The 24,638-nt window shown below is 48.4% G+C and overlaps 2 protein-coding genes, 1 long non-coding RNA gene and 1 pseudogene across 3 annotated transcripts; 2 read left to right on the forward strand and 2 right to left on the reverse strand.

Annotated features, from left to right (window-relative positions):
• The first annotated feature begins 963 nt into the window (after window positions 1-963).
• On the forward strand, window positions 964-4,865 carry LOC136480970 (uncharacterized; annotated as a pseudogene).
• A 112-nt stretch (window positions 4,866-4,977) lies between these two features.
• Window positions 4,978-7,031, forward strand: LOC136482969 (uncharacterized). Its single transcript, XM_066480119.1, has 7 exons — window positions 4,978-5,055; window positions 5,144-5,336; window positions 5,426-5,626; window positions 5,725-5,898; window positions 5,981-6,373; window positions 6,461-6,697; window positions 6,776-7,031. The coding sequence occupies exons 5-7, from the start codon at window positions 6,017-6,019 to the stop codon at window positions 6,824-6,826; spliced, it is 645 nt and encodes a 214-aa protein (XP_066336216.1). The 5' UTR covers window positions 4,978-5,055; window positions 5,144-5,336; window positions 5,426-5,626; window positions 5,725-5,898; window positions 5,981-6,016; the 3' UTR covers window positions 6,827-7,031.
• Window positions 7,032-11,695: 4,664 nt separating this feature from the next.
• LOC136480971 (probable L-ascorbate peroxidase 8, chloroplastic) lies at window positions 11,696-13,710 on the reverse strand. Its single transcript, XM_066478380.1, has 6 exons — window positions 13,701-13,710; window positions 12,824-12,924; window positions 12,645-12,732; window positions 12,454-12,521; window positions 12,288-12,374; window positions 11,696-11,823 (listed from the first exon to the last, which is right to left on the reverse strand). Exons 1-6 carry the CDS (start codon window positions 13,708-13,710, stop codon window positions 11,761-11,763), a joined length of 417 nt encoding a protein of 138 aa, XP_066334477.1. The 3' UTR covers window positions 11,696-11,760.
• A 261-nt stretch (window positions 13,711-13,971) lies between these two features.
• On the reverse strand, window positions 13,972-15,938 carry LOC136482970 (uncharacterized). Its single transcript, XR_010765261.1, has 4 exons — window positions 15,723-15,938; window positions 14,863-14,938; window positions 14,658-14,773; window positions 13,972-14,286 (listed from the first exon to the last, which is right to left on the reverse strand). It is a non-coding gene; the product is annotated as an uncharacterized lncRNA (long non-coding RNA).
• Between the last annotated feature and the right edge of the window lie 8,700 nt (window positions 15,939-24,638).

The raw sequence follows: 24,638 nt of genomic DNA on the forward strand, positions 1-24,638 counted from the left end.
CCGCCTCGGTTCGTCGACCCTCACGCCGTAGCGGTCGTCCCCGATGTCGTCGCTGGCCCTCGGTCTTCGCATTCTCGCTGGCAAGGTATGCCCTAATGTTAGTATTAGTTAGTAAGTAGTAGTGTTAGTAGTAGTAGTTAATTAGTAGTGTTAGTATTAGTTAGTAAGTCGTAGTGACAGTAGTAGTTGTAGTTGTTGTTCATAGTTTTAGTGTTAGTAGTAGTTATTGTTGTATGTATGTGGTTGATGGCCTTCATGCCTATGTTTGGTATACATGTGGTTGTTGGCCTTCGTGCCAATGTTTCTGCAGGTTTTGGGAACCTCTCCGTGCAGGGGAGGTGCTGCTGAAATTTTCAATGGAGTCTAACCATTTGCCTTTTCTTTGTAGGACGAGGACCGTTGGGAGGCACTCGGTGACCCCGATCGTCTTCGTCGGCGTTGCGGTTCTGCCTGCACCGCGTCGCCTCGCCACTACAGCGACTCGCCACTGCCCCACTAGCCTGACTTCACCGACACCCTAGGTATAACCCATCTTCCATACTTGTATTTCGTGTAACCCTAGTTAGGCGTCTCCTGTCCAAAAGAGATACGGTCGTTGGTATGCAGATCTTTGCATACCAAATTCCGTACCTGTTTTGGATTGTCCACGTTTTTTGGACAACCCATGGATGCGTAGATGGGTTGGTTTCCATGGCCCGCTCCTGTCCGAGACAGAGTTTCGGCACCACCTCCTCGTTGTTCTCCTGATACACAATCTCCCTGCTAGGATGTGTATCGGGAGAACAGCGGGGAGGTGCTGCCGAAATTCTATCTTGGATAGGAGCGGACCATGGAAGCCAACCTCATCTACGCATCCTCGGGTGGGATTAGGACCTATCCTTCACCTATTAGATGTATAGTAGGAATGCCTTGTGGATTTACCTGCAGTTTTTATTACTCGCTTACATATGCATGTGCCAGAGGATGGATAATCGTGAGTGGATGTACACGGGCCACGCAAGTATGACCCCAGAATGGATGACCAAGACCAATGCTTTCCTGGAGCATGCATTTGGCGAGGCTGCTAAAGGGTCAGCCCAGATGCCGTGTCCGTGTAGCAGATGTGGCAACAAGAAAAGAAAAATTAAGAGGCTCATGGGGGAAGATCTTATCAAGTATGGATTCACGGCAAACTATACCCGCTAGATCCACCATGGTGAAGCCGATCGTATTAGAGAGGAGGTGGTGAGACAGCGTCTCGAGGATTATGATGGAGATGGCGGGGTAGTAGACTGGATGGATGACATTCAGCAGGCATGGTTCGGTGAAGGATTGGAGGAGAAGCCAGAGGAAAGCGCAAAGGCGTTCTATGATATGCTGTCTTCAGCGCAGAAGCCCTTGCACGAAAAGACAACGGTATTGCAGCTGGATGCAATTGGACGCATCATGGGGTTGAAGTCGCAGTTTAGCATGAGTCGGGACAACTTCGATGGTATGTTGGTAGTTTTTGGATCCCTGCTTCCGGAGGATCACATCCTGCCGAAGAACTTGTACGAGTCACAGAAACTTCTTCGTGCACTTAAGATGCCGTATGAGCAGATCCATGCTTGTCCGAATGGATGCGTCCTTTTTAGGAAAGATCACGAGGGAGCAACGCACTGTCCAAAGTGCAAATCCTCTAGGTACCTGGAGGTTGACACTAGTGATGGCAAGAAGGAACAGCTGAGTATCCCTACGAAGGTCCTACGGTACCTTCCTTTCATACCGAGGATCCAACGGCTGTACATGACAGAGGAGTCCACAGAACAGATGACATGGCACAAAAATGGCAAAAGGTACAATCCGGACAAGATGGTACACCCATCGGATGGCGACGCCTGGACCCATTTCGATGGCATACATCGTGTTAAAGCTGAGAAGGCTCGCAATGTACGTGTAGCATTGGCAACAGATGGGTTCAACCCATATGGATTGTCCGTGGCCCCATACACTTGTTGGCCCGTGTTCGTGATACCCCTGAATCTCCCCCCCGGTGTCATCTTTCAACCCAAGAACATATTTTTGTCGCTGATAATTCCTGGACATCCAGGGAACAATATGGGTGTGTTCATGGAGCCTGTGTTCGATGATTTGATCGATGCTTGGGAAAAGGGGGTACTGACATACGACCGAGCTACAAAGAGAAACTTCACAATGCATGTGTGGTACCACTACTCCCTGCATGACTTCCTGGCGTATGGCCTATTCTATGGGTGGTGTGTTCACGGGAAGTTCCCATGCCCAATATGCAAGGCAGGTGTGAGGTTCACTTGGCTGAAGAGTGGTGGCAAGTTTTCTTCGTTCGACCAACATCGTCAGTTCCTCCCCCTTGACCATCCATTCAGACGAGACATCAAGAACTTCACGAAAGGTGTTGAAGTCACCGATCCTGCACCTCAGATGATGACCGCTGCCGAGATCCGCACTGAGATAGAGGCTCTCAAAGTTGATAAAGAGAAAGGTCGTTTTGATGGATATGGTCAGTACCACATGTGGACTCATAAATCGGGCTTGACTAGGCTTCCCTATTTCAATGATCTTCTTCTTCCACACAACATTGATTTAATGCACACAGAGAAGAATATCACCGAGGCGCTTTGGGGAACACTCTTGGACACAAAAAAGTCAAAGGACAATGTTAATGCAAGAGTGGACCTGGCAGCACTGTGCGATAGACCAAAGCAAGTGATGAAGACTCCCACGCCTGGCAAGAAATGGAAAAGGACTTCGGTCGATTTTGTTTTGAAGAAGGACCAAAGGAGGGAAGTATGTCAGTGGGTTCAGTCGTTAATGTTCCCTGATGGGTATGCGGCGAATCTGAGGAGGGGAGTGAACGTGTCCACTTGCCGAGTGTTAGGGATGAAGAGTCATGACTTCCACATATGGATTGAGCGGCTCCTTCCAGCGATGACCAGAGGTTTCGTCCCCGAGCATGTGTGGCGCGTCCTGGCAGAGTTGAGCTATTTCTTCCGCCAGCTTTGTGCCAAGGAGCTATCTCAGGCCGTGATTGATGACTTAGAGAAAGTGGCACCTGTGTTGCTCTGTAAGATGGAGAAGATCTTCCCACCCGGCTTCTTCCTCTCAATGCAGCATCTGATTTTGCACCTGCCTCACGAGGCACGAATGGGGGGGCCCGTGCAAGCCCGTTGGTGCTATCCAATCGAGAGATGTCTAAAGGTTCTTCAGAAAAAGCATAGAAATAAAGCCAGAATTAAGGCATCCATGGCAGAGGCATTCATTCTTGAGGAGGTGTCAAACTTCACAACATCATACTATAAGGATAGCCTTCCCAGCGTGCACAATCCAATCCCTCGTTACAACACCGACGAGAGGTCATCAAATCTCAGCCTTTTCAAAGGTCAACTTGGCAGGGCAAGCGCTTCGAGCACCAAGACCTTGCGGAATGATGAGTGGCGCACTATCATGTTGTATGTGTTGTTGAACCTTGACGAAGTGAACCCTTATGTGCAGTAAGTTCTCAATGAGCTTGTTACATACGCCGTCACTATCGTCTATCTATCCAACCCCCTTGTCTCTTGCTTTTTCAGGGAATTTCTGAATACATACTAGACAGGAAATAGGGATCCTTCCCCTCAAGAACAAGATAGTCTTCTCAAAGATGGTGTGCCCGATTTCATTTCATGGTTCGAAAAGAAGGTACCATCCAATTTACATCGTTCCATCTGTGACATCCCACTTTGCTCCTACGAGCGAGTAATGATCTATCCGCCCTCACCTTACAGGCATGCACGGATGCGGAAATGGATGAAGAGTTGAAACAGGTTGTCAAAGGCTTCCCCTATAGGGTCAAGTTATTCACCGTATATGATGTGAATGGCTATCGCTTCCACACAAGAAGCCACGAGCTCAGTCGGCCCAATCGAAAAACCACGAATACTGGAGTTCGTACGCCTGGCACCGATGACCGCGACTAGTACGGCATAGTCGAAGAAATATACGAGCTCAACTTTGAGCTTCGCGGAGGTCATAAGCCAGTCGTATTCAAATGCCATTGGTTTGATCCCAATGTCACGAGAAGAGCCCCTGAGATTGGACAAGTTGAAATTCGACAAGATTCCCTCTATCAAGGAGACGATGTCTATATTGTGGCTCAATAGGCCACGCAAGTTTATTATCTTCCATGGGCATGCCAAAAAGATCCCACTCTTGAGGGTTGGTACCTTGCGCAGTTGGTATCACCGCATGGCAAAGTGCCTGTCCCAAACGATGAGGATTACAACTTTGACCCAAACACATATACAGGGGAGTTCTATCAACCCGAGGGGCTAGATGGCATGTTTCACATAGACATGTTTTCGCTGATGGGCATGGAAGTAGACAATGACATTGATGAGGACGATGGAGATGAGGACGATGGAGAAGAGGTGCAAAATGCCAAAGACTTAGCACTGCTTGAGCGATTACGGTTTGGCGTTGCCATTGATGACAACGATGGAGATGAGGCAGAAATGTTAGACAATATTGCTAGTGATGACGACACTTATGATCCGGCCGCTGCCGATCCTTAAGATTATTTCTAATTCATGTAATACTATATTATTATTATTTTCTAGTTATGTTTCGTTCATTTTGCATCTCTATATTTGTCTATATTGTGCTAACTGGTTTACTCTTTGTATTTGCAGGCACTCGACAAAATGCCGGGCGGAAGGCGGACCCGGACCTGCAACTCGCTCTACGCGAGGACGACTCAGGAGGCGGAGGCGGAGGCGAGGAGCCATCCGGCCCGCCGAGCCCGCAGCCGTCCGAGGAGGGCGGTGCAGTCGTCTGCTGTCCCCCCGCCCGAGGAGGACCAAACGACGACCACTGACGATGAGGACCAGTAGCTAGCCCCCCAGACAGGAGGGGCTGACACTTCCTCTGGGGGGGTGGCGGGGGGTGACACTTCCTCTGGGGGGTGGTGGGGGGTTCCACTTCGAGCACCTCATCGGCACCGTACTTGCGCGGGTCCTCGTAGCTCCCGACGTGGCTGATCCCGTTTCAGAGGAGGCCGGTGATTCGTCCCATGGGCGACAAGTAAGTATCCGTTCATTTTGCATCTCTTCTTGTTCATATGCTGAAAACCGAACCACGGACTAACAATTCTTCTTACTGACTCCTGTAGGAACTAGGAACTTGTGTCTGGGGGCGATCATCGGCAGTGCAATGGGATCCTCGGTGGCCTGATCTGCCTGCACTACCCTGGTTTGGTCACCCACGCCCAGGTTGAGTCGTCTCCATGGACGTGGGACCACTTCAACTCCGCCGTGGACGCCGTGTATGGCACCGCACAGGAGCGGATCAGGCGTGAGTTCTGGGTGAGTCTACATCACACTACATTGCTCAATACTATGAAATCATTAGACGTTCTTGAAATAATGAAAGGACACATGATGTCTGTATGCAGGACTTCTTCACGTTGGAGGAGGGGCATGACCCCGCCTGGGTGACGAAGGTGCAGGATAGGGCATGCAGGGGCCGAGTCACGGACCTGTACTACGAGGCGAGGCTGTAGTGCCACATCAACCACTCGTGCGACGTCCTTGGTCGGTACCCGGGGAAGAGCGAGGCCAGGACCATGACACTCACCAGGGAGCAGTACCTCGCAGTAAGTTATAAAACATTGTTACTGACTCATTCCATGAAGAATAGGTAGCCTTCATTTTATATTCTAACATTTCTAATACAATACTTGATGGCATGCAGATGTGTCCTTCTTGGTGCGCCACCCACAGAGACTGTTGGGCGGCCATCGTGGACAAGTGGGTCTCCGATGAGTGGAGGGAGAGGCACGCCCTCCGTCGGGAGTGCCGCCTGCAGATGGGTGGGCTGGCGCACCACCAAGGCAACCGGCCCCTCAGTTCGTACGCCCAGGCCTGGGTACACGCTACGCACTTATTTATTTATTTGTTCTAACACTCAATTCTCATTACTTCTAATCGTCTTTGTGTTTTCCTCGCAGTCCCAGTCGCATGATGGCTAGGAATGCAACGAGTTCATGGCGTACGCCATGGCACACAAGGGCAAGGCGATAGCCCCGGACACCGTCTACAACCCGGAGGACGGGCCCGAGGCGTACAGCAACACGAGCGTCCACAGCAAGCTCACCGACTACGCCTCGTCGGCCCACGAGCGGCATGGGGAGGACTTCGACCCCGCCACCCAGCCCCTTGATACCAACCTCGTGATGAGGCTCGGAGGAGGGAAGCAGCACGGCCGGTACTGGATGGCCTCCAACATGGTCGACTCGACCTCTGTGCCCAACCTCGTCCAGATCCGAGCACAGAGCACGAGCTCCTCCATCCCCATTCGACCTCAGCAGGCGAGCACACTGCAGCAGATGGTGGCACTCCAGGTTAGTTCTATTTCATTCGCCGTTCATTACTTTTACACATGTACCTTGCATTTGCATTGTTTAAACGTTGGTGATTGAATATTGCAGGCCACTGTGGAGAGGATGGAGGCCGAGAGGGTCGAGAGGGAGAGGGAGAGGGCCCAGAGGGAGACCGAGAGGGCCGAGTGGGAGGTCCTGAGGGCCCAGAGGGTGACCGAGGCACAGAGGATGCAGGACATGTTCTCATTCATGTCGAGCCTCGGCACCACTCTCCCGGGTGTGGTGGTGCCCCAGTCGCTGCTCGCTCTAGTTGTGCCTCCTACTCCTCTGGCTCTAGGCACTCCGGTGAGTATATATATATGGTTGATCAAGTCCTTTAGCTTGTGTAGATACTAATGAATTCAATTCTCCTTTGTGCAACAGTCGTCGGGTTCGAACCCGACTCCTTCGCCTCAGCACACACACCCCGGCTAGACAGGTCCACCACCGCACGGAGGTGCCCCTTCAGGCTCCCATTGGGATCAGTGGTAGTAGGTGGTGCCCCTTCATGTTTCATTGACTTTTCTTGATCTAGGACTTGTGTTGGATGAAGACTTCTTAGATGTTGTCATGGATTTGCACATTGGATGTGCGTGTGATGGATTATGCAGGAGGATGTGCTTGTGATGGATGTTGGATGTGCTTGTGATGTATTATGGATGTATGTGATGGATTATGTATGTGTTTTGTGTGATGCTAAATGCCTGTGTGCTGTCTCATGTATTATATATGAGTTTTGCGTGTTTGCTTTCGAAGGAAAGCAACAAACAAACAAAAAATTGCAAATTTTCCAGCTTTGCCGAGTGCCAACACTGGGCAAAGAAGTCTTTGCCGAGTGCCAGGGGTGTGGCACTCGGCAAAGCTGGAAAAAAATGCTGCAAAAACAGCCACTTCCCCAGTTTTGCCGAGTGCCATAGCCTGGCACTCGGCAAAGAGGTCAATTTTGTCGAGTGCCAGATGGTACCACTCGGCAAAGACTATTTTTAAAAAGATTTTTTTTAAAAAAAATGGTTTCTTTGCCGAGTGCTGAGCCCTGGCTCTCGGCAAAAATTCAAATTTTGCCGAGTGCCAGTCCCTAGGCACTCGGCAAAGCCGGCGTCAAATGTTGACGGCAGTTATTTTTTTGCCGAGTGCGGGCTTGGCACTTGGCAAAGACTTTGCCGAATGTCGATTTTTGGCACTCGGCAAAGAAATTTTTGCTGATAAAATCTTTGCCGAGAGACCTTTGCCGAGTGCGGCACTCGGCAAAGCCTTTGCCGAGTGCTTGGCTGGCTTTGCCGAGTGCCCCCAGCACTCGGCAAAGAGGGCGTCTGCAGTTGTGGTGTCTTATCAAATATAGAGTAGCAGTAATAGATAAACCATGGGAGCACTCGATCAGTTGTTTCAAGATGCAGTATAAGGTGACTCTACATCTCTACTTAGTCACAAAAACATGCAAAGTATTCAATCTAAAGTTCTCTAAGTCATTTTATGCTAACATCTAAAGTTATCTAAGTCAAAGTATTCAATCTGCAGTATAAGGTGTCAAGTGACTCACAGGAGTAGTTGTGGGTGGCTGAGGTGGAGGGAATAGCATTAGTGGCTGTGGCAAAGCTTGACCCATACTCGATGCAAAATTCTGCATGTATTGGAACATTTGGTCCATCCTCAACCGATTTTCTTCCTCTATCCTCTGCCACTCGGCCTCTATCCTCTGCTAAATCATATGCTCCATCGTTAGCTATTGTTCTTCCTCCATGTTCTGTCGCTCGGCCGCCACCCTCTGCTGAATCATCTCCTCCATCCTCACCTCCATCTCCTCTCGTTGCTTCGTTTTTGCTTCCACCCGGGCCTATAATATTTCATCCCAATGTTACAATGCAAAGCTAAAGTATGTAACAATCAACGAATGTTGAATAAAACAGAAATAACATGAAGAGCCTCCATCTGGAACTGTGTAGTGGTTGGCCATGGGCGTATCGCCGGGCTCGAGCTCGTGCTCCTTGCTCGGATCTGGGAGAGAGTGTGAGTAGAGGCCGTGTCGATTGTACTGTCGCCAATCCAGTACCGGCCATGCTTCTTGACTCCTCCCACCCTCATCACGATTTCTCCATCAAGATCCTGGGTGCTCGGATCGAACTCTAACCCATGAACCACCCTTGCCATCGTTGTGTACTCAGTGACGCGGCTGTGGATGCTGGGATCGCTGTACGCCTCGGGCGGGTGCTCCGGGTTGAAGTCGATGTCTGCCGTTGCCTTGCCCTTTTTGGATAGAGCCCATGCCTTGAACTGGGAGCAAGGCTGGCCATCATGTGACGACGACTGCGGCAAAAATCCAAAATGATTAGAAATTATGCAGAATTGAGCATTAGAATAAAGAAATGAATTCGCATACCCATTTTTCCCTGTATTCGTCGAGGCTCAAGCTACCTTGATGGTGTGATGCACGTGGCATTAGCAAACGTCGGTCCCGGCAAGCGTTGTGTGTCTCCACCCACCCGAGCTCCAACCATTTGTCTACCATGTATTCCCAGCACCGAGTATGCTGGGCGCACCAGTACGGAGGCACATATGTCATCGAGTGTATGACATATGAAAAAAATAAAATTAAGCATAATTAATCTCATAAAAAGTAAGTATTAATGTTCTATATTTACCTTCAAGAATTGTTCCCGGGTTAGGTTCATTGTTCTTGCCTCTTCTTTTTTAACCTTCATCCCTCTGTATTGAGCATAGTAGTCGATGATGGCCTGGACGCGCGCCTCGTAGTGCATGTCCTTCACGAGCTTCTTGGCGGCTTCTTCAGAGATGGAGGCCGCCTTGGCCTCGTACCCCTCCTGGCATCTATAGAAGTCCTGCATATAGACGCGATGTATACAGTCATTACTTCAAGAATGTCCAGTGAATGTGATGTATTGAGCAATGTAGTGCGAGGAATACTTACCCACAACTCGCCCTTCACCCGCTTTGCCTTGTTGGGGAATACCCTGCCATCACGATCAGTGGCGTCGCGGGCGGCGACGTAGTGGTCCCACGTGTAGGCCGGCCCCTGCTCTTCGCCGAACTGCACTAAGCTAGGGAAGTGTAGCCTGCACAAAAGGCCAAGGATGCCATTGACCTTGCGGTTGTGATCACCCCCACTGACTTTAATCCAACCCCTACCCAAGTGATTAAGATAAATTATTAGTTTTCATTGTAATTTTTAACATATCAAACGAAAAATTATTAAGAACATCTAAAGTTATTTACTTTTTCCTAGAGGGCCAAATCATCGGGCGTCTCTCAAGAGGTATCGGTTGCCTCGGGAGGGTCGAGGGACCTCGCAACCAGACTTGGGAACCAACTGCCTCCTCCTCCACCTGCTCCTGCTCCTCCTATACCTCCTCCTCGTCACCAGAGGCGTGCGCGGAAGGTACCTCCTCCTCGTCACCAGAGGCGTGCGTGGAAGGTACCTCCTCCTCCTCAGACGACGACGAGGAAGCTACAGGCGATAGGGGCCTCACCCCTTTAACCTTCCCTTTACCCTTCCCTCGACCCCTACCTCGACCCTCCATTGACCTTTCCCTGAAGCTGACCCTGAAGCTGCAGGTTTGAATTTTCTGTAAAGCGCCGCGATCTTCCTCGTACCGCCCACGATTGTTCAATCACCTGCAATTAAAAGGAGTAAACTAATCAGCAAAGATAAACAAAACATACTTAGAAAGATATGCAAAATAAACTAAACATACTTCAAAAATAACATGGTATGACAAATAATAAATAAATTAGTACGACTCATACATGTATTAGAAATAATCATCTTGATCGGGATTAGCTAGATCATAAGTCTTATCATCACTATCATGCGTGTCGATATAATCATGCTCGTGCTCTGAAGGAGGAATGTCGTCATCACTGTCATTGCCTAAATGTAATCGCTGAAGTAATTCTAAGTCCTTCACATTCTAAACCTCGTCTCCAGCATCGTCGTCAGCAACCCTTTCATTGTCTACTTCCATTCCTATCGCTTCGGTTAACACTACTACACAAACTTTACTGGAGGCGGGCGTTTTCGGTTTCCCACGGCGGGCAAAGCCGTCCGCCGCGGCCTAGAGGCCACGGTAAATCGTGGCTTAACCACGGCGGGCGGCTTTGCCCACCGCGGTTAACCGATTTACCGCGGCGGGCGGTGTAATGTGCCCGCTGCGGTAAATATACTTTTACCACGGTGGGCACGTGACACCGCCCGCCGCGGTAAATTATTTTACCGCGGCGGACACCTTTTGTGGCCCGCCGCGGTTATGTTCATTAGCTGTGGCGGGCTTTATTATTTGCCCGCCTCGGTAAATTATTTCCTGAATTAAAAAAAATACAGCAGGCATATAAATTCAAATAAAATACAGCAGGCATATAAATTCAAATTCAAATCACATCCAGATTTCACAGATTAAACTTAAAAAGTATGCATGCATTACACATGAGATAATATACATATATATACATTCACTTAGTCGTTCTTGTCATCGTTAATTCATTACATTTACATATTAATGTCGTTATACATGCGCTAAGGTGTAATCCTGCAGACGCATCATCGTGGGCCATTTCCTCAGCCTCTCGTACTCCGGTAAAATCGCTAGCGGGCTGTTCTCATTGAAGAACGTGCCCCCTTCAAGCACGCATTTATCTAAGACAAACTTACATATGGCCGCCTTTGTCTGCTTGAAGCTGTGTTGAGTGCTCTGCACGTCTCTCGACCAGTTCAATCCATTCTTGACCACCCTCCAACTCACTACACCACAACCCCAGAATAGCGACGTACCGTCGGTCGCTATAGATCGATATAGCGACGTTCCATTGGTCGGTATAGATCTATGCCGACACTTAGCTAGTGTCGCTGAAAGTGGCGTCGGTATAGCCTATACCGACCGACACGTTTTTAGCGACCGACAGTCTGACGCCTTAGGGGCTATATATACCGACACATAGTTTGAGGCTATAAATACTTTTAGCAACTAACAGTCCAACGCGAATCATTCATATAGAGACAATATATTTGTTGCTGGTCAGCAGTACATAATGAAACCCAAATTATCTATTGTCAACGCACAAACGTTCAATACAATATGCATTAACCATACATACAAGGACATTGATTAATATGAGCATAAAACATTGACAATAGATTCATTCATATATGATCCATTCATATATGAGTAGCCCAATGTAAGGTCGGTCAGATTCAACATCATAAGTATAAGATACATTAGAAGCTCGCAAACATGAAGTTTGTGCATGAGTGATACATCCCTACATCTACCTCATGTGACCAAAAGTCATACAACATCTACCTCATGCAACCAAAAGTCATACATCCACCACTTGTGACCAAAAGCTTAGCTCACTAACACCTAAAGCCACTTCAACCACTCAACTGTCCATGATTGCCCTCCAGGCTCACCAGGCCCATCCTTCTGCAAAATGCAATGACAGGAACACCTCAGTACTGGTTAATTGAAACTAACCATTTTCACAACCTGCCTGGTAATGAAGTTTGCAAAGAAGATAGTCTAGGTATGAGAAGTGAGAAGAACAGAAGTTTCATTTGTCAATTAAAAAACGTCAAGAGGTGGAGAATAGTACAATACCAAGAATACTGGCTATCAGGTAAGTTTTTGCGTCTTGATTATGTTCTGTCACTAAACATAGCAAAAGGAGACAGACTATAGAAGTTATCAAGTCTTATCGAGTAACTCCACTGTAAGGCAAAGAACCCCAGGAATTCTAAGTCACAACATGATAGCAAAGTGTGTATTCTGTACTCAAAATACAGAATAATGGATAGCGTACGGTTCGAGCATGCCCAAAAACTCCATATTATTGAAAATAACCTATTGTTTCTTATTTAAACTGAAGCAAATAGAACATAAAAACATACGGTATATTTTGTTTCTGGTTTTCCCCAGCCACTCCGGTCAGGCCTTGCTCTTCCAAGTGTATGTGCTCCAGATAGTGCAACAATTTCCTGCACAAATGCCCCGGAAGTTCAATGACATAGCTCAAGAAAATACAGATAGACAGTTAAGTTTCAAAACCCGCCACACCTTGTCATCAAGGCCCATTCTATAGAATACCTCCCTAAGGTGTTCAGCCAGATCACGTGGGCCAGCGTCTGCAGAACATGTGCATTAGCAACAATTTAGTTTGATACCTCTCATAAGTCACATTTCAAGCATTGAACAAAACCAAAAATGAGACATTGGTATGGAATGAAGAACCCATTGGAAACACTGACCAGGAAGCCTCCCTTCAGGTGGACACTGCTCAGCTACTGTGACATCAACCCGCCCATATTTCATTGGAATTTTCGGGCCACCAGCTTCCTGTATTATGCGATTGACCAAACATATTACTACATAGACTTGACTGATCAAATGACCAAGTGAGATACTTAAGCAGAGAAAGGACAATGACCTCAATTGCCATAGCACTTGCTAACTGGAACAAATCTGCGTAAGTGATACCTGGGTATTTGTCCTTGATAGGTTGGATAAGCTTCAATGCATTAATCAGACCTGTGAAAATCAAGTCAAAATCTGCAAGTTACTACTGAGCTAGTTCAATGGTACATATAGTGACTAAACAATTACGTGCAATGCTGCACGGAACTAATTTCCACTAATCAGCCTAGTAAAATGCAAGGGAAACAAGCACAATGGCAGGTGCACGCTAAGCAGATAGGGCAGGCGCACACTGGGCAATAAAATGGATGTAGCAACCAGTGGCAATTACATATGAAAAATACAATTGAGGAATTGCTAAATTACTAAATCTCTTCATAGATAAAAAAAATGTCTGGGTATAAAGTTTTCAGAGTACACTATTTGTCTGAAGAAATTTCAAATGTTAGGTTATGATAGTATTACAGAAATCTGTTGAAATTATCATGAAAAGAGAGGCCATCTTTCTTCTGCTAGCCTGCTACCTTACTCTGATTCACATGCCACCGGTCTTCAAAAAATTGCAACACAATGGATGCAGATATTTATACTAATGCATTCGTTGCTTTTATAATGTGTTCTGTTAATTCACAAGAGTACATGATCCAAAAGAATAGCAAATGCAGTTGTCGATCATCAGTCAGAGAGTAGTGAAAGCTCCTACAACTATTGCCTCGAAGGGAGAAGGTTCCAAACACTGAGTATTAACTGTACTATCACTGCACCATGGATCAGTGTTTAGTGCCACAACTGTACATGCTGAACAAAGAATGCTAAAAACAATTCAACGAAGCATATTTCAGAAATGCAGTGAGAATAGAACCCAACTCTAGATCCAAATCTCCACATACCACACACCATAGTTTCAAGAAGAAATGGTGTAAAAACTCACATCAGTCCTTAGCTTGAATGGCCTAGTAATGGTGTTTTTTCTGCACTTTCCGGTTGTCCTGTTTCAGCATTTCAGCTACCTGCATTCAATCAATAGGTGAGATTTCAGTATTTCTTCAAGTACCTTCAGTATCTGTTAGATACAGATAACAACGGTGCTTTCAGTACCTTTCAAGTACTCTATTGGTCTATATGATCAAATGCAGAAGTGGTTACTGTTTGTAAATCGATTTGAGTCATTCACCATTACTTTGCTAATTAAGTAATCAGACACAGATTTAAACAGGAATAGTTGCAGTGTCCAAAAAATACTAGATAACAGAGATCCTAAATTTGATCAACAGATAAGCTTAAAATACAATGAGAACAAGCAAATTGAAATAAAGAAGCAACATGTCAACGTCTCCGAGTGAGGCAGGGAAAACTATCATCAGCTTCATCTAAGTACCCTCCGGAGAAAATGTTTTCAGTTTGCTTGTGGGAGTCATTATCACTACAGTTTTTGCTATCACCACCCCTCCCCTGTTCAGTAGCACAAATGCACACCTGGGTAAAGGAATGATAATCAACGTAAGAAAGTTAACTGGTAACAAACCCATGCCCACCCCAAAATATCTTCACTTAATTACCATTTTGGACGATACAAACCTCGGACATTACTTGGTGAAAAATCTAATGATGGAATTTCCAGATTATAAATCTAAATATCCCTTTTGTATATTTGTGGCTAAGTTTCAAAAAAGTGAGTGCAATCATTTTTTGGGTCACAACAGATGTAGTTTTTCACAAAAGCATGCTTTGCTCTGGTAATCATATAACAGGCATCAACGACAGAATAATTGGACCGTGTCACCACTGTTCTTGGTCAACTGTGTGAGTCATGCGGTAGTGATAGATTAAAGACAGTACTCCCTCACCTGTAAACAGTTTATAAGCATTTGGCAGATCACGCTTTTGGGTGGCATAAAAAATGTCATTCCTGGATGAGAGACATAGACCAGGATCAACGATGATTGGCCTTATTTGTCTTTCCCTGGATGCAGAGACAGACAGACAATGTAAATAACTTCCAGCCCTAAATTGAGAGAGAGACTAGAACCAAAAATGATAAAGTGCCCTTACTCCTTCCAACCAATATAGCTAGTATGCTGAATGAAGTTGAGATCCTTCGGTAGGTATGAAAAAACATGCAGGAGGTCTGCAAACAATTTGGAAATCAAGTTACCTTCATAAACTAATACCTTTCCACTAGCTGTCAACAATTTATGACATAAATGAGTAAAAGTAACAAACAGCTATCGTAAACCCTGATAAGATTAAAGTAGCAAGTTCCCATGGCTTCAAGCTCCATTCATAAATGCATGCTAGGTGCATAGGACTCAAGTAGGCAGTAATAGCATAAACCTTAGAAAAAAAAATAATCTGCTGCCCAAGCTCAATGAAAACCAATCGAAAGTATTGGTTGACTAAGACTACAATATTCTTTGTGGGACAAATTCTGTCCCCCATTCTAATTGCATTATTTCCAAACTAAAAAAAAGGGGCAGGGAATTTAAAAATAGTGGCCAGGAGTAAAGCTAGCTAATACCATCTTATTTACAAACTCTAGCGTGACACTTCCATTAATCGTTGGGAGTGTTAATTCAATTAAAATACTAACATGAGCATGCTTTTATAGATGAAGTGAATTTTTTTCCTTGGTGAATCGGCATAAGGTGATACAACAAACTGATTATTTAGTTTCAACCTGTTCCTTTAGAGACCTACCAAAAAAACGAGTTATATTCCTTAAAGCCATCCTAGCCCCATTCTTTCAAACCTTTCTATATCCATTCTCATGCATTAGCATGATCTTCTGAAAAACAATTCATGGTTGCTGATTATCATGTATTCCACTTTCGTAAACTTTTGAAGGAGAGCACACAAAAATAAAGGGGAAGCATGATGTTCATGTCATTCAGAAGGGGGAGGGTGGTTCCAACCTGAACACGAGCTTGCAGGGGCATGATCTCAAGGACACATCACGCCACAGATCCCAGCTGTTGGAGCCGTACTCGAGCCGGCCGCCGCTGGATGACACCGGTGCCATCGTCGCAGGCCAAATCATCGATAGAGCGCGTGGAGCATGACGGGCTCGATGCCCCCATCCAGCAGGCCGGACCTCACGCTGCCTTTGGCCGGCCCTCGCCGTCCTAGGTCTGGATCAAGGCCGAGCACGTAGCTCTCCTCCAGTCGCTCTAGGCCCGGATCGAAGCCGAACAGCTGTCCTCCGGCCACCCTAGGCCCGGAACGAGGCCGAGCAGCTGTCCCCAGGGCACCCTTAGCCGGATCTGGGCCACGTGCGGGGATGCCTTTGTCGGGGCTGCACCCCTGAGCCAACGAGGATAGAAGAGGGGCAGAGGGGAGCCAGCGAAGTGGGAGGCGAGGCGGCAGTGGGTGGTGTCTGAGTGCGCAAGGCAACGGCGGCGGTCTTGTGCGGCGGCGGCGGTAGTGGAGTTGGGCGGGCGGGCGCAGAGAGAGGCGGCGGCGTGATAAGAGCTGAGGGAGACTGAACGCAAATGTTAGGGTTTGCAGTATTTGGGCCAAGTCTTACCGTTAGTTAAGGCCTTTTTTCGTTTTCAACTTCCCGCGATGGACCTTTCGTTTGTTTTCAGTTCCCGCGGACGGACAGGCCTATATACCGACTAATAGTTCGTCCTTTTTATGGATCTGTCCCGACCGATCGTCTGATTGTACAGCTAAATATCTATACCGACCGATAGTTCAACGTAAAAGGTACATTTATCGACACTTGATTTGTGGGCAAGCTATACCGACCGACGGTTCAACGGTATTAGTATATTTATAACGACACACGTGTGACGCTATATTAGTGTTGTGGTGTAGTGACTGTTGCTGTACTGCTTGCAGACCCTCAGGAACTCACAGGCATAGAAGCCACAGGTTTGTGATCCTATCGGTTGTTTGGCACACTGCATGATCGATACACAAGCATTACAACACAGACATTAGAACGCATATGAATGGAAAGCACAATTAAACCTTTCAAATACTTACCAGAAAGTTGCGTCTGATTTTGATGCGGTTCTTATGCTTAGCCTTAAATTTCTCTGTTCTTCGATCATAGCATTGAGGATCCTTCACGTACTCCTTATAAGCGCTATACGAAATGTACTAGTATTAGGCAGGGCATTAGAATGCATATGAGAAGACACTTCAGTCACTTACACTCTGAGGCAATCTTCAAAGGCCTTGTACCCTTTTAAGTTTGGCACTATCAACGAATCAAATACGTAGGCCCTGCCATCCTGAGGGTAGATGATAAATGCAACCCAGTGACCCTCGAGGCCTTGGCTGCACCATTGAAACAAAATACAGGTTACGAGGAGAAATAATAATTCTAGCTAGCTACCCACTTATCTCTATAGGCATGTCTTCGACTTACCCAAAGTGGTAGGCAGCTAGGATACACCCATTTCCCCTGATCTTCTTCATTGCTCCTAGTATGTACCTTGAAATGTTCAACTTCTCATTGTCCATCAGTTTCTTCCTGTGCGCCTCTTTCTGTCGCTTGGTCAAGTCTTTCATGGTTGGATGATTGTCATCTAGGTGGTAACCAATGATGATTCTTTGAGCAATATGCATTGGAGATAGATAGATAACATCAAGTTTTAGTTCCTTGGATATATAGGCCATCAACCTGCAAGGACAAGCCATCGTGGCATATATAAGTAGTCTTGACCGATTCAAAGGCAGGTGATATGTGAAACTCGCAATTCATCACTTACATAGAGAACAAGGTGACTAGGGCAATGTCAAGGTCTTGTTCCCACAGTAGTCTGTACATGTCGTGGAAGTCCACGGGGAGTTCTACATCGTTGCCAGGCAAGTGGAAGTACTCCGCCACAACCTTGACTAGAAAACCATGCAGGCCAGCTTTTGCCACTTCCATGTACTAGAGATGAAACCTCCTTGTCTCCCACCTTTCCTCGTCGACGAGTTGGGCCTTCATTATCATGAACTTCCCATGCTCGTAATGGCCGGGGCAGTCATCCGATTCAGGAAATAGATGGAAAGGTGATCTCGGCCTGGGATAGAAATGTTAGTACCATATTATGGCAAAGAAAAGTTATTAGCAAATTATGCTCGCTGCTACCATACCTTTCGAACTCAAGTGAGTATGTGAGCTGCCCTTGGTCGCCTTTAGTCTTCACCGGCGGTGGAGGATAGTGGCTTGTGCTCGCAATGGCAGCAGACAGTGTCTTTGCCCCCGGTTCCTCCGTGCCTCCCGGTCCTTTGCTCGTGCCCTTAGACGGACTGTCGGGAGGTGGAGGTGGAATTGTTGTTGGAGGAGGAGAACGAGGGTGAGGGCTTGTGCCTCCCGGTCCTTTGCTCGTGCCCTTAGACGGACTGCCGGGAGGTGGAGGTGGACTTGTTGTTGGAGGAGGAGAACGAGGGTGAGGGCTTGTGCCTCGGGGTGAGTTCCTTCCCTTGTCATCCCCACCATTGCCTTTGTCATCGCCGTCGCCATGATACGGATCATCGGGGGGACAAGATCTGGTAACGGATGGTTGTGATGCTGGTGTCGCCGTCACCGTAGAAGTCAGCATCGAGAGAATGATCTCTATGTCGTCCTTGTTCCACAGGACTTCGGAACCCAAGGCAGCTCCAAGGATCGTTACCCCTTCTGCAGTTGGACATTCCATTTCAAATTCTTCGTATTCGGTTGCATACCATGTAAGTATCACGGTAGCATAGTTGGCAGGGATCTGGTCTTGGTTGAAATCTTTGATATCTTCTTTGGGGTGCATGTAACCCTCACCCATGGTCAACTTTTTCGCCCTGCCGAACGGGATCATGAGGTGGACGCACATGGGTTCTCAGATGTCGTCTATGGGGTGCCTTGGGCGATCCTCGATCATCGGCAGTGGCTGCCCTTGTGTTTTCCCTTATGGAACTTGAGGCACGGCCACGCTAGCCTAGCGAAGCATCTGTGACCTCATCGACACCATATCTGGGTCATTGCTCATGAAGGCTTCTTTTATTGACCGACTGATCATTTCGGCCACGCCTTGATCATAGCCCTTCTGAAAGATGCCCTCCTTGTACCTCTGCCTTGACCGGTATGTGGCAGCATCGGATTGCCATGACTCCACTGAGTTCTAGCTCATCTTCGACGACATGCCACGGATGCGGCCACGGTGCTCAGGGGTTCCCAGCGCTAGGGTCAGCAAGTCCTAGCCCCTGCGAACCTCGAAGCTGTCCTTAGATTTAGCGGCCTCAATGACAGCCCTCTCCACCTCCTCGAACTTGAGCTCATTGAACTTGCTCGCGCCCTCCTTGAGCTTCTTCGGCTTGCGGGCATAGATGAAGTCCTTAGCCCTCAAGTCTACACCGTCGTATGGATCGGGAAGCCCGGCGGTAGCTCTAGCCCTTTCTTCCTCCCGCCACTGGGGCCTCTTACCAGCAAACCCAGTCATGCCCAAGTGATGGGGGTGCAGGTTCTTCTTCGCGAGTGCGCTAAACTTGGCGCTCTTTGCCTTTGCTTCTTCTGTTGTTCTTTGTTTGCAGAACTCTTCCCAGTGATGTTCCTTCACCATAGTGTATTTGACATAGGGTGACTTGCTTAGCTTCAGGTAGTACCTGGTCAGCATGGACTTGAAGTTTCTAAAGGCTCTTCCTGCCACGTCCATGACCCACTCCCTGCACTTGTTCAGATCGGCGTCCTCGGGATAATGGAAGCTCCTCGTCACCTCACCCCAGATATGTGTCTTGTAGTCGACCGGGACATTGTTCCACTCCTCCCAAGTGATCTCCAGCTTGTCCATGACTATACATGCCACCTGGTTGCTGAACTTGGCAAGGACCGTGGGTGGCGACAACGGGTTTCCCTCTGGTCCCACCTCATGGATCACATGGACTTCGCTGTGGGTTTCCCTCCGGTGCCTCCCGTGTTCCCCCCTTCTCAGCTTTGTCCTCTGACCCCTAGACTTGCCTAAAGTGGTTGGAGATGGAGTGGGGGTTCTTTGTCCCTGACTTGTTCCTCCTCAAAATTCAATTCTCGAGGCACCACCGGCATCTGTTCAGGGTTTGGAGACCGCGCACTTTCAACTTCGTCGTCCCTCGGTTGGTATGTCGGATCATCTTTGTCCTCTGTACGATGTTTCTTTGTTGGCCTCGGGGTCATGGACACTTGGCTCTTGAGGCTAGTTGATGATGATGCACTAGGGGTAGGGTCGCACCATTCGCTTATCGGTTCCTCCGCCATTGGAAAGCTACAATGAATACATATTTCAGTTGTATAGACACAGTTATAGAGTAGTAAAGTAGAGTAGTACTAGAGTAGTAAAGTAGAGTAGTCCTAGAGTAGTAAAGTAGTAGTAGTTGGCTCAGATTTGCCCCATTGTCATCACATCGCTTTTAAACTGGTTGCTTGTATCTTGTATACAAGCCATCCTAGTTTAGCGGGGGCACTCGATCATCATCGCCGCTGCCTCAGCATAAAAGGGTTCACATCATTGCATATGCCACTGCCTCAGCTTAGAAGTGTGAAAAGAATCATCATTGCAAATACCAAACAAAAGCCATCAAGATAGTTTCAAAATTCGGCCCCAAAGGGCTAAGTCCTTCGGCCATCAAGATAGAGTAGAAGACTAGAGGAGGTGAGAGTAGAGTAGAGTAGAGTAAGAGGAGTAGAGTAAGAGCTGTACAGCTCAAAAGTTTGTTTGGCAACATAGGCAGCAATAAACCCCCATCACAGCTCAATCAAATTTAGTCAGTAAGAGTAAGAGTAGTAGAGGAACTGCTCAATTTAGTCAGCAAGAGCATAGTAGAGGAGTAGGCAGTAGAGGAGGAGGGAGTAGAGGAGTAGGCAGTAGAGGAGGAGGGAGTAGAGGAGGAGGGAGTAGTAGTAGGCAGTAGTAGTAGTATACTAGTAGTAGTATACTACTAGAAAGTAGTAGGCAGTAGTAGTAGTATACTACTACTAGTAGTAGTATACAACAGTAGTATAGCAGTAGTATAGGAGTAGTATAGGAGGACAGTAGTAGCAGACAGTATAGGAATAGATTAAGTAGAGAAATAGGTAGCACCACCACCAAAATTATATCAAATTTGGCAAAATTGCAGCAGAGTGACCAATTCATCTCAAAATTCTCACAAATTTAGCATGTGATCAGTTTAAAGGCAAGGTGCATCATAGGCAGTGGCATATGCTCAGAATTTTGTCACAAATTTCTTTGGCATCATAGGCAGCAAAAAGAATTGAATTCAAATGCTACGGTTCACCAAAAGCATCATAGATCAGTAGTATAGCAGTTCAAAATTCACCAAGTGTAGTATATCCTGTACAATTTTCAGCCGTCCATTCCAAAAGGAGTTTACTATATCCTATACAATTTTGACCAGTTCTCTGAACCCTGTATAATTAATTCTTACCATGGCCATATCAATATTCAAATATAAATGAATTATAGAAGATGTAACTGTAGCTACACATCATATTTTCAAACTTTTCACTCTGTTGCGATGTCCACAGTGGAGACCCATAGTTTACATTACAAATATCTGATAAAAAGGAAAATAAAAAAAGCTATGGCAATGCTGTTGAGATTCGAAGCATGTAATTACAGAACCAAGGTACTACTACTAGATAAACTTCTCCAGCAGGGATCATTTGCAAGAAACAAGCAAGCAGAGTAGAATTTAGTTTGCTGGAACGTAGTTCTTACCTCGGCCTGGGCACAGCAGGTTCCAAGTGAGGAGGTAGCGGCTAGAGCCCGTCTATGCTCCGAGGATAGGGCCCGGCGTGTGGACGGTGACCGGGGAGGAGGACGGGGGCGGGGGGGCGCATGCGGTGGCCACGGAGGAGCTCGGTGGCCGGCGCTAGGGTTCCGGGGATGGGGCCCAGCGCGGAGGAGCTCGGCGGGCGGAGCAAGGGTTCAGGGGAGAGGAGGACGGGGGCGGGGCACGGGCACGGGGGAGGAGGATGGGGGCGGGGGGGGGGGGGGCGTGCGGTGGCCGCGAAGGAGCTCGGTGGCCGGCGCTAGGGTTCCGGGGACGGGGCCCAGCGTGGAGGAGCTCGGCGGCCGGAGCAAGGGTTTCAGGGAGAGGAGGATGGTGGCGGGGCATGGGCACGGGGGACGAGGACGGGGGCGGGGGTCATATATATAGCCACTGCTTAACCACGGCGGGCAATATAAGCCGCCCGCCGCGGTAAATGTTTACTGCAGCGGGCACCTTAGACTGCCCGCCGCGATTAATCTATTAACCGCGGCGGGCGCTGTTACGTGCCCGCCACGGTTAATATAATCTAACACTAATATTTATTATCAATCTAAAACTTATTTTTGCATTTTGCATTTGCTGTGTAGTAGTAGTAGTAGTACAGTAGTGCTGTGTAGTAGTAGAGTACATGTGAGTCATAGAGAGTAGTATTATTACAATAGATAGTAGCAGTAGGTTGAGTAGTAAGGTTGAGTAGTACTAGTAGAGTAGTATTGTATAGTAGTAGTAGTAGATTCAGTAGTACTAGTAGAGTAGTATGGTTCCATGATATTAATAATAAGTTACAAAACTTGTCTTCAATAGATCGAGCTATATTATTACATATATGTCTCTGGGATACATATATCATTTTGGTGCAGGTGCTTTCACCGTCCTCTTCTCACCGTCGGGGCGGGCCCATGGCATCATCCTGGACTTGTTGAATCGGTCCTCGACGGCCTTGATCTTCTTTGGATGATCGATAAAAAGCTCGAGCTCTGCGTAGTTGTTGTATTGTTCGGGACTCTACACCCCATCAGCTCCCATAATCCGCTACTTTCCGGACACAACCACATGCAATTTTTGGGTCCTCTGCATATATATAGTAGGCCACTTGCGCGACATTGGTTGCTAGTACCCATGGGTCATCTTTGTAGCCGATACTTTTGAGGTCCACGGTGGTTCGCTGTGGGGGTATGGCCCCCAAGACATGGGCCGCACCATCGAAGGTGGCCCGGCCCAAAGATCAAGACGTGCACGGCGCTGCTCGGTGTGCACCGCAAGACATTGTATAGTACCAAATAGGATACTTTACTTGTAACCCTGCCCCTCCAGAGTATATAAGGAGAGGCAGGGGTCCTCTACTTGACATCATGTATTCAATACAATACACCAAAGACACAGGACGTAGGGTATTACGTCGATCAGACGGCCCGAACCTGTCTAAATCGCTGTCTCTGCGCCTTGTGTCACCATCCGGTTCCTGATTACGCGCACCTCCACCAACAAATCTACCATCATGGGATACCCCTCGGTGGACTACCGAGCATATTCTGTCGACAGTTGGCGCGCCAGGTAGGGGTGTGCGTGCTGTTTCCTTGTCGAACAAGATGGCTTTTTCCGTAGGCTCTTCGTCCCTCCCGTAGCCCGGCCAGATCTTCATGGTCGGATCCATCACATGGGTCATCAACGCCGACGGAGTTGGAGAGCTTCTCGAGCCGGTGTAGATCCATTCTGCGCCGACCACACCTACAACAGCAGACCCGATCTCGGAACCACCTCCGAGGTCGTCTTCACCAACAACTCGCCGCCGTGGCTCTCGTTAGCCCTCGTCGACCACCCGCCGCAACGGCTCTCGTTAGCCCTCGTCGACCACCCGCCGCAACGGCTCTCGTCAGCCCTTGTTGACCACCCGCCGCAACGGCTCTCGTCAGCCCTGGTCGACGACTCGCCGCGGCTACTCTGGTTGGCCCTCGTCGACGACTCGCCACCGCTGCTCTCGTCAGCCCTCGTCGACGACTAGCCACCGCTGCTCTGGTTGGCCCTCGCCAACCACTCACCGCCGCTGCCCTCGTCAGCCCTTGACGACGATTCGCCACCGCTGCCCTCGGCGGCCTTCGCCGACAGCCCTCGCCGACATCTTTCGCTGACGTCCCTCGCCGTCGACTCATCGTCACCGCTCGACGGCCCTCGCCGACATCCCTCGCCGTTGACTCGTCGTCACCGCTCGACGGCCTTCGCTGACATCTTTCGCCGACGTCCCTCGCCATTGACTCGTCGTCACCGCTCGGTGGCCTTCGCCAACATCTTTCGCCGACGTCCCTCGCCGTCGACTCATCGTCACCGCTCGGCGGCCTTCGCCGACATCTTTCGCTGACGTCCCTCGCTATTGACTCGTCGTCATTGCTCGGCGGCCTTGGCCGACATCCTTCGCCGACGTCCCTCGCCGTCGACTCATCGTCACCGCTCGATGGCCTTCGCCGACATCTTTCGCCAACGTCCCTCGCCGTGGACTCGTCGTCACCGCTCGACGGCCTTCGCTGACATCTTTCGCCGACGTCCCTCGCCGTCGACTCGTCGTCACTGCTCGGCGGCCTTCGCCGACATCTTTCGCCGACGTCCCTCGCCGTCGACTCGTCGTCACCGCCTCGGCGGCCTTCGCCGACATCTTTCGCTGACGTCTCTCGCCGTCGACTCATCGTCACCGCTCGGCGGCCTTCGCCGACATCCTTCGCCGACGTCCCTCGCCATCGACTCGTCCTCACCGCTCGGCGGCCTTTGCTGATGGCCCTCGCCGACATCCTTCGCCGACATCCCTCGCCGTTGTCTCGTCGTCATTACTCGGCGGCCCTCACCGACATCCCTCATCGCCGCCGAGCTGCAAGCGAGCTGCCCGCGTCGCCGACCAGATAACGCCATACGCTGCCGACCAGATATTCTGTCTAGAGCTAAGTCTCGCTTTAATATTTTTCTAATTATTCTCCAATCTCCGTATATCGCCATGATGTTTCTCCGAACTGTTTTCTCCATATTTGCTCTCCAAACGATTTTTCAAACCCTCGAACAGTCACGTTGATGCTCAGACGCCTCCAGAGACGGCCCTGTCTCCGGCTCCTCCCTACACGTGCTACGGG

Source organism: Miscanthus floridulus, chromosome 9 (genome assembly GCF_019320115.1).
Source record: "Miscanthus floridulus cultivar M001 chromosome 9, ASM1932011v1, whole genome shotgun sequence".
Classification (NCBI taxonomy): domain Eukaryota; kingdom Viridiplantae; phylum Streptophyta; class Magnoliopsida; order Poales; family Poaceae; genus Miscanthus; species Miscanthus floridulus.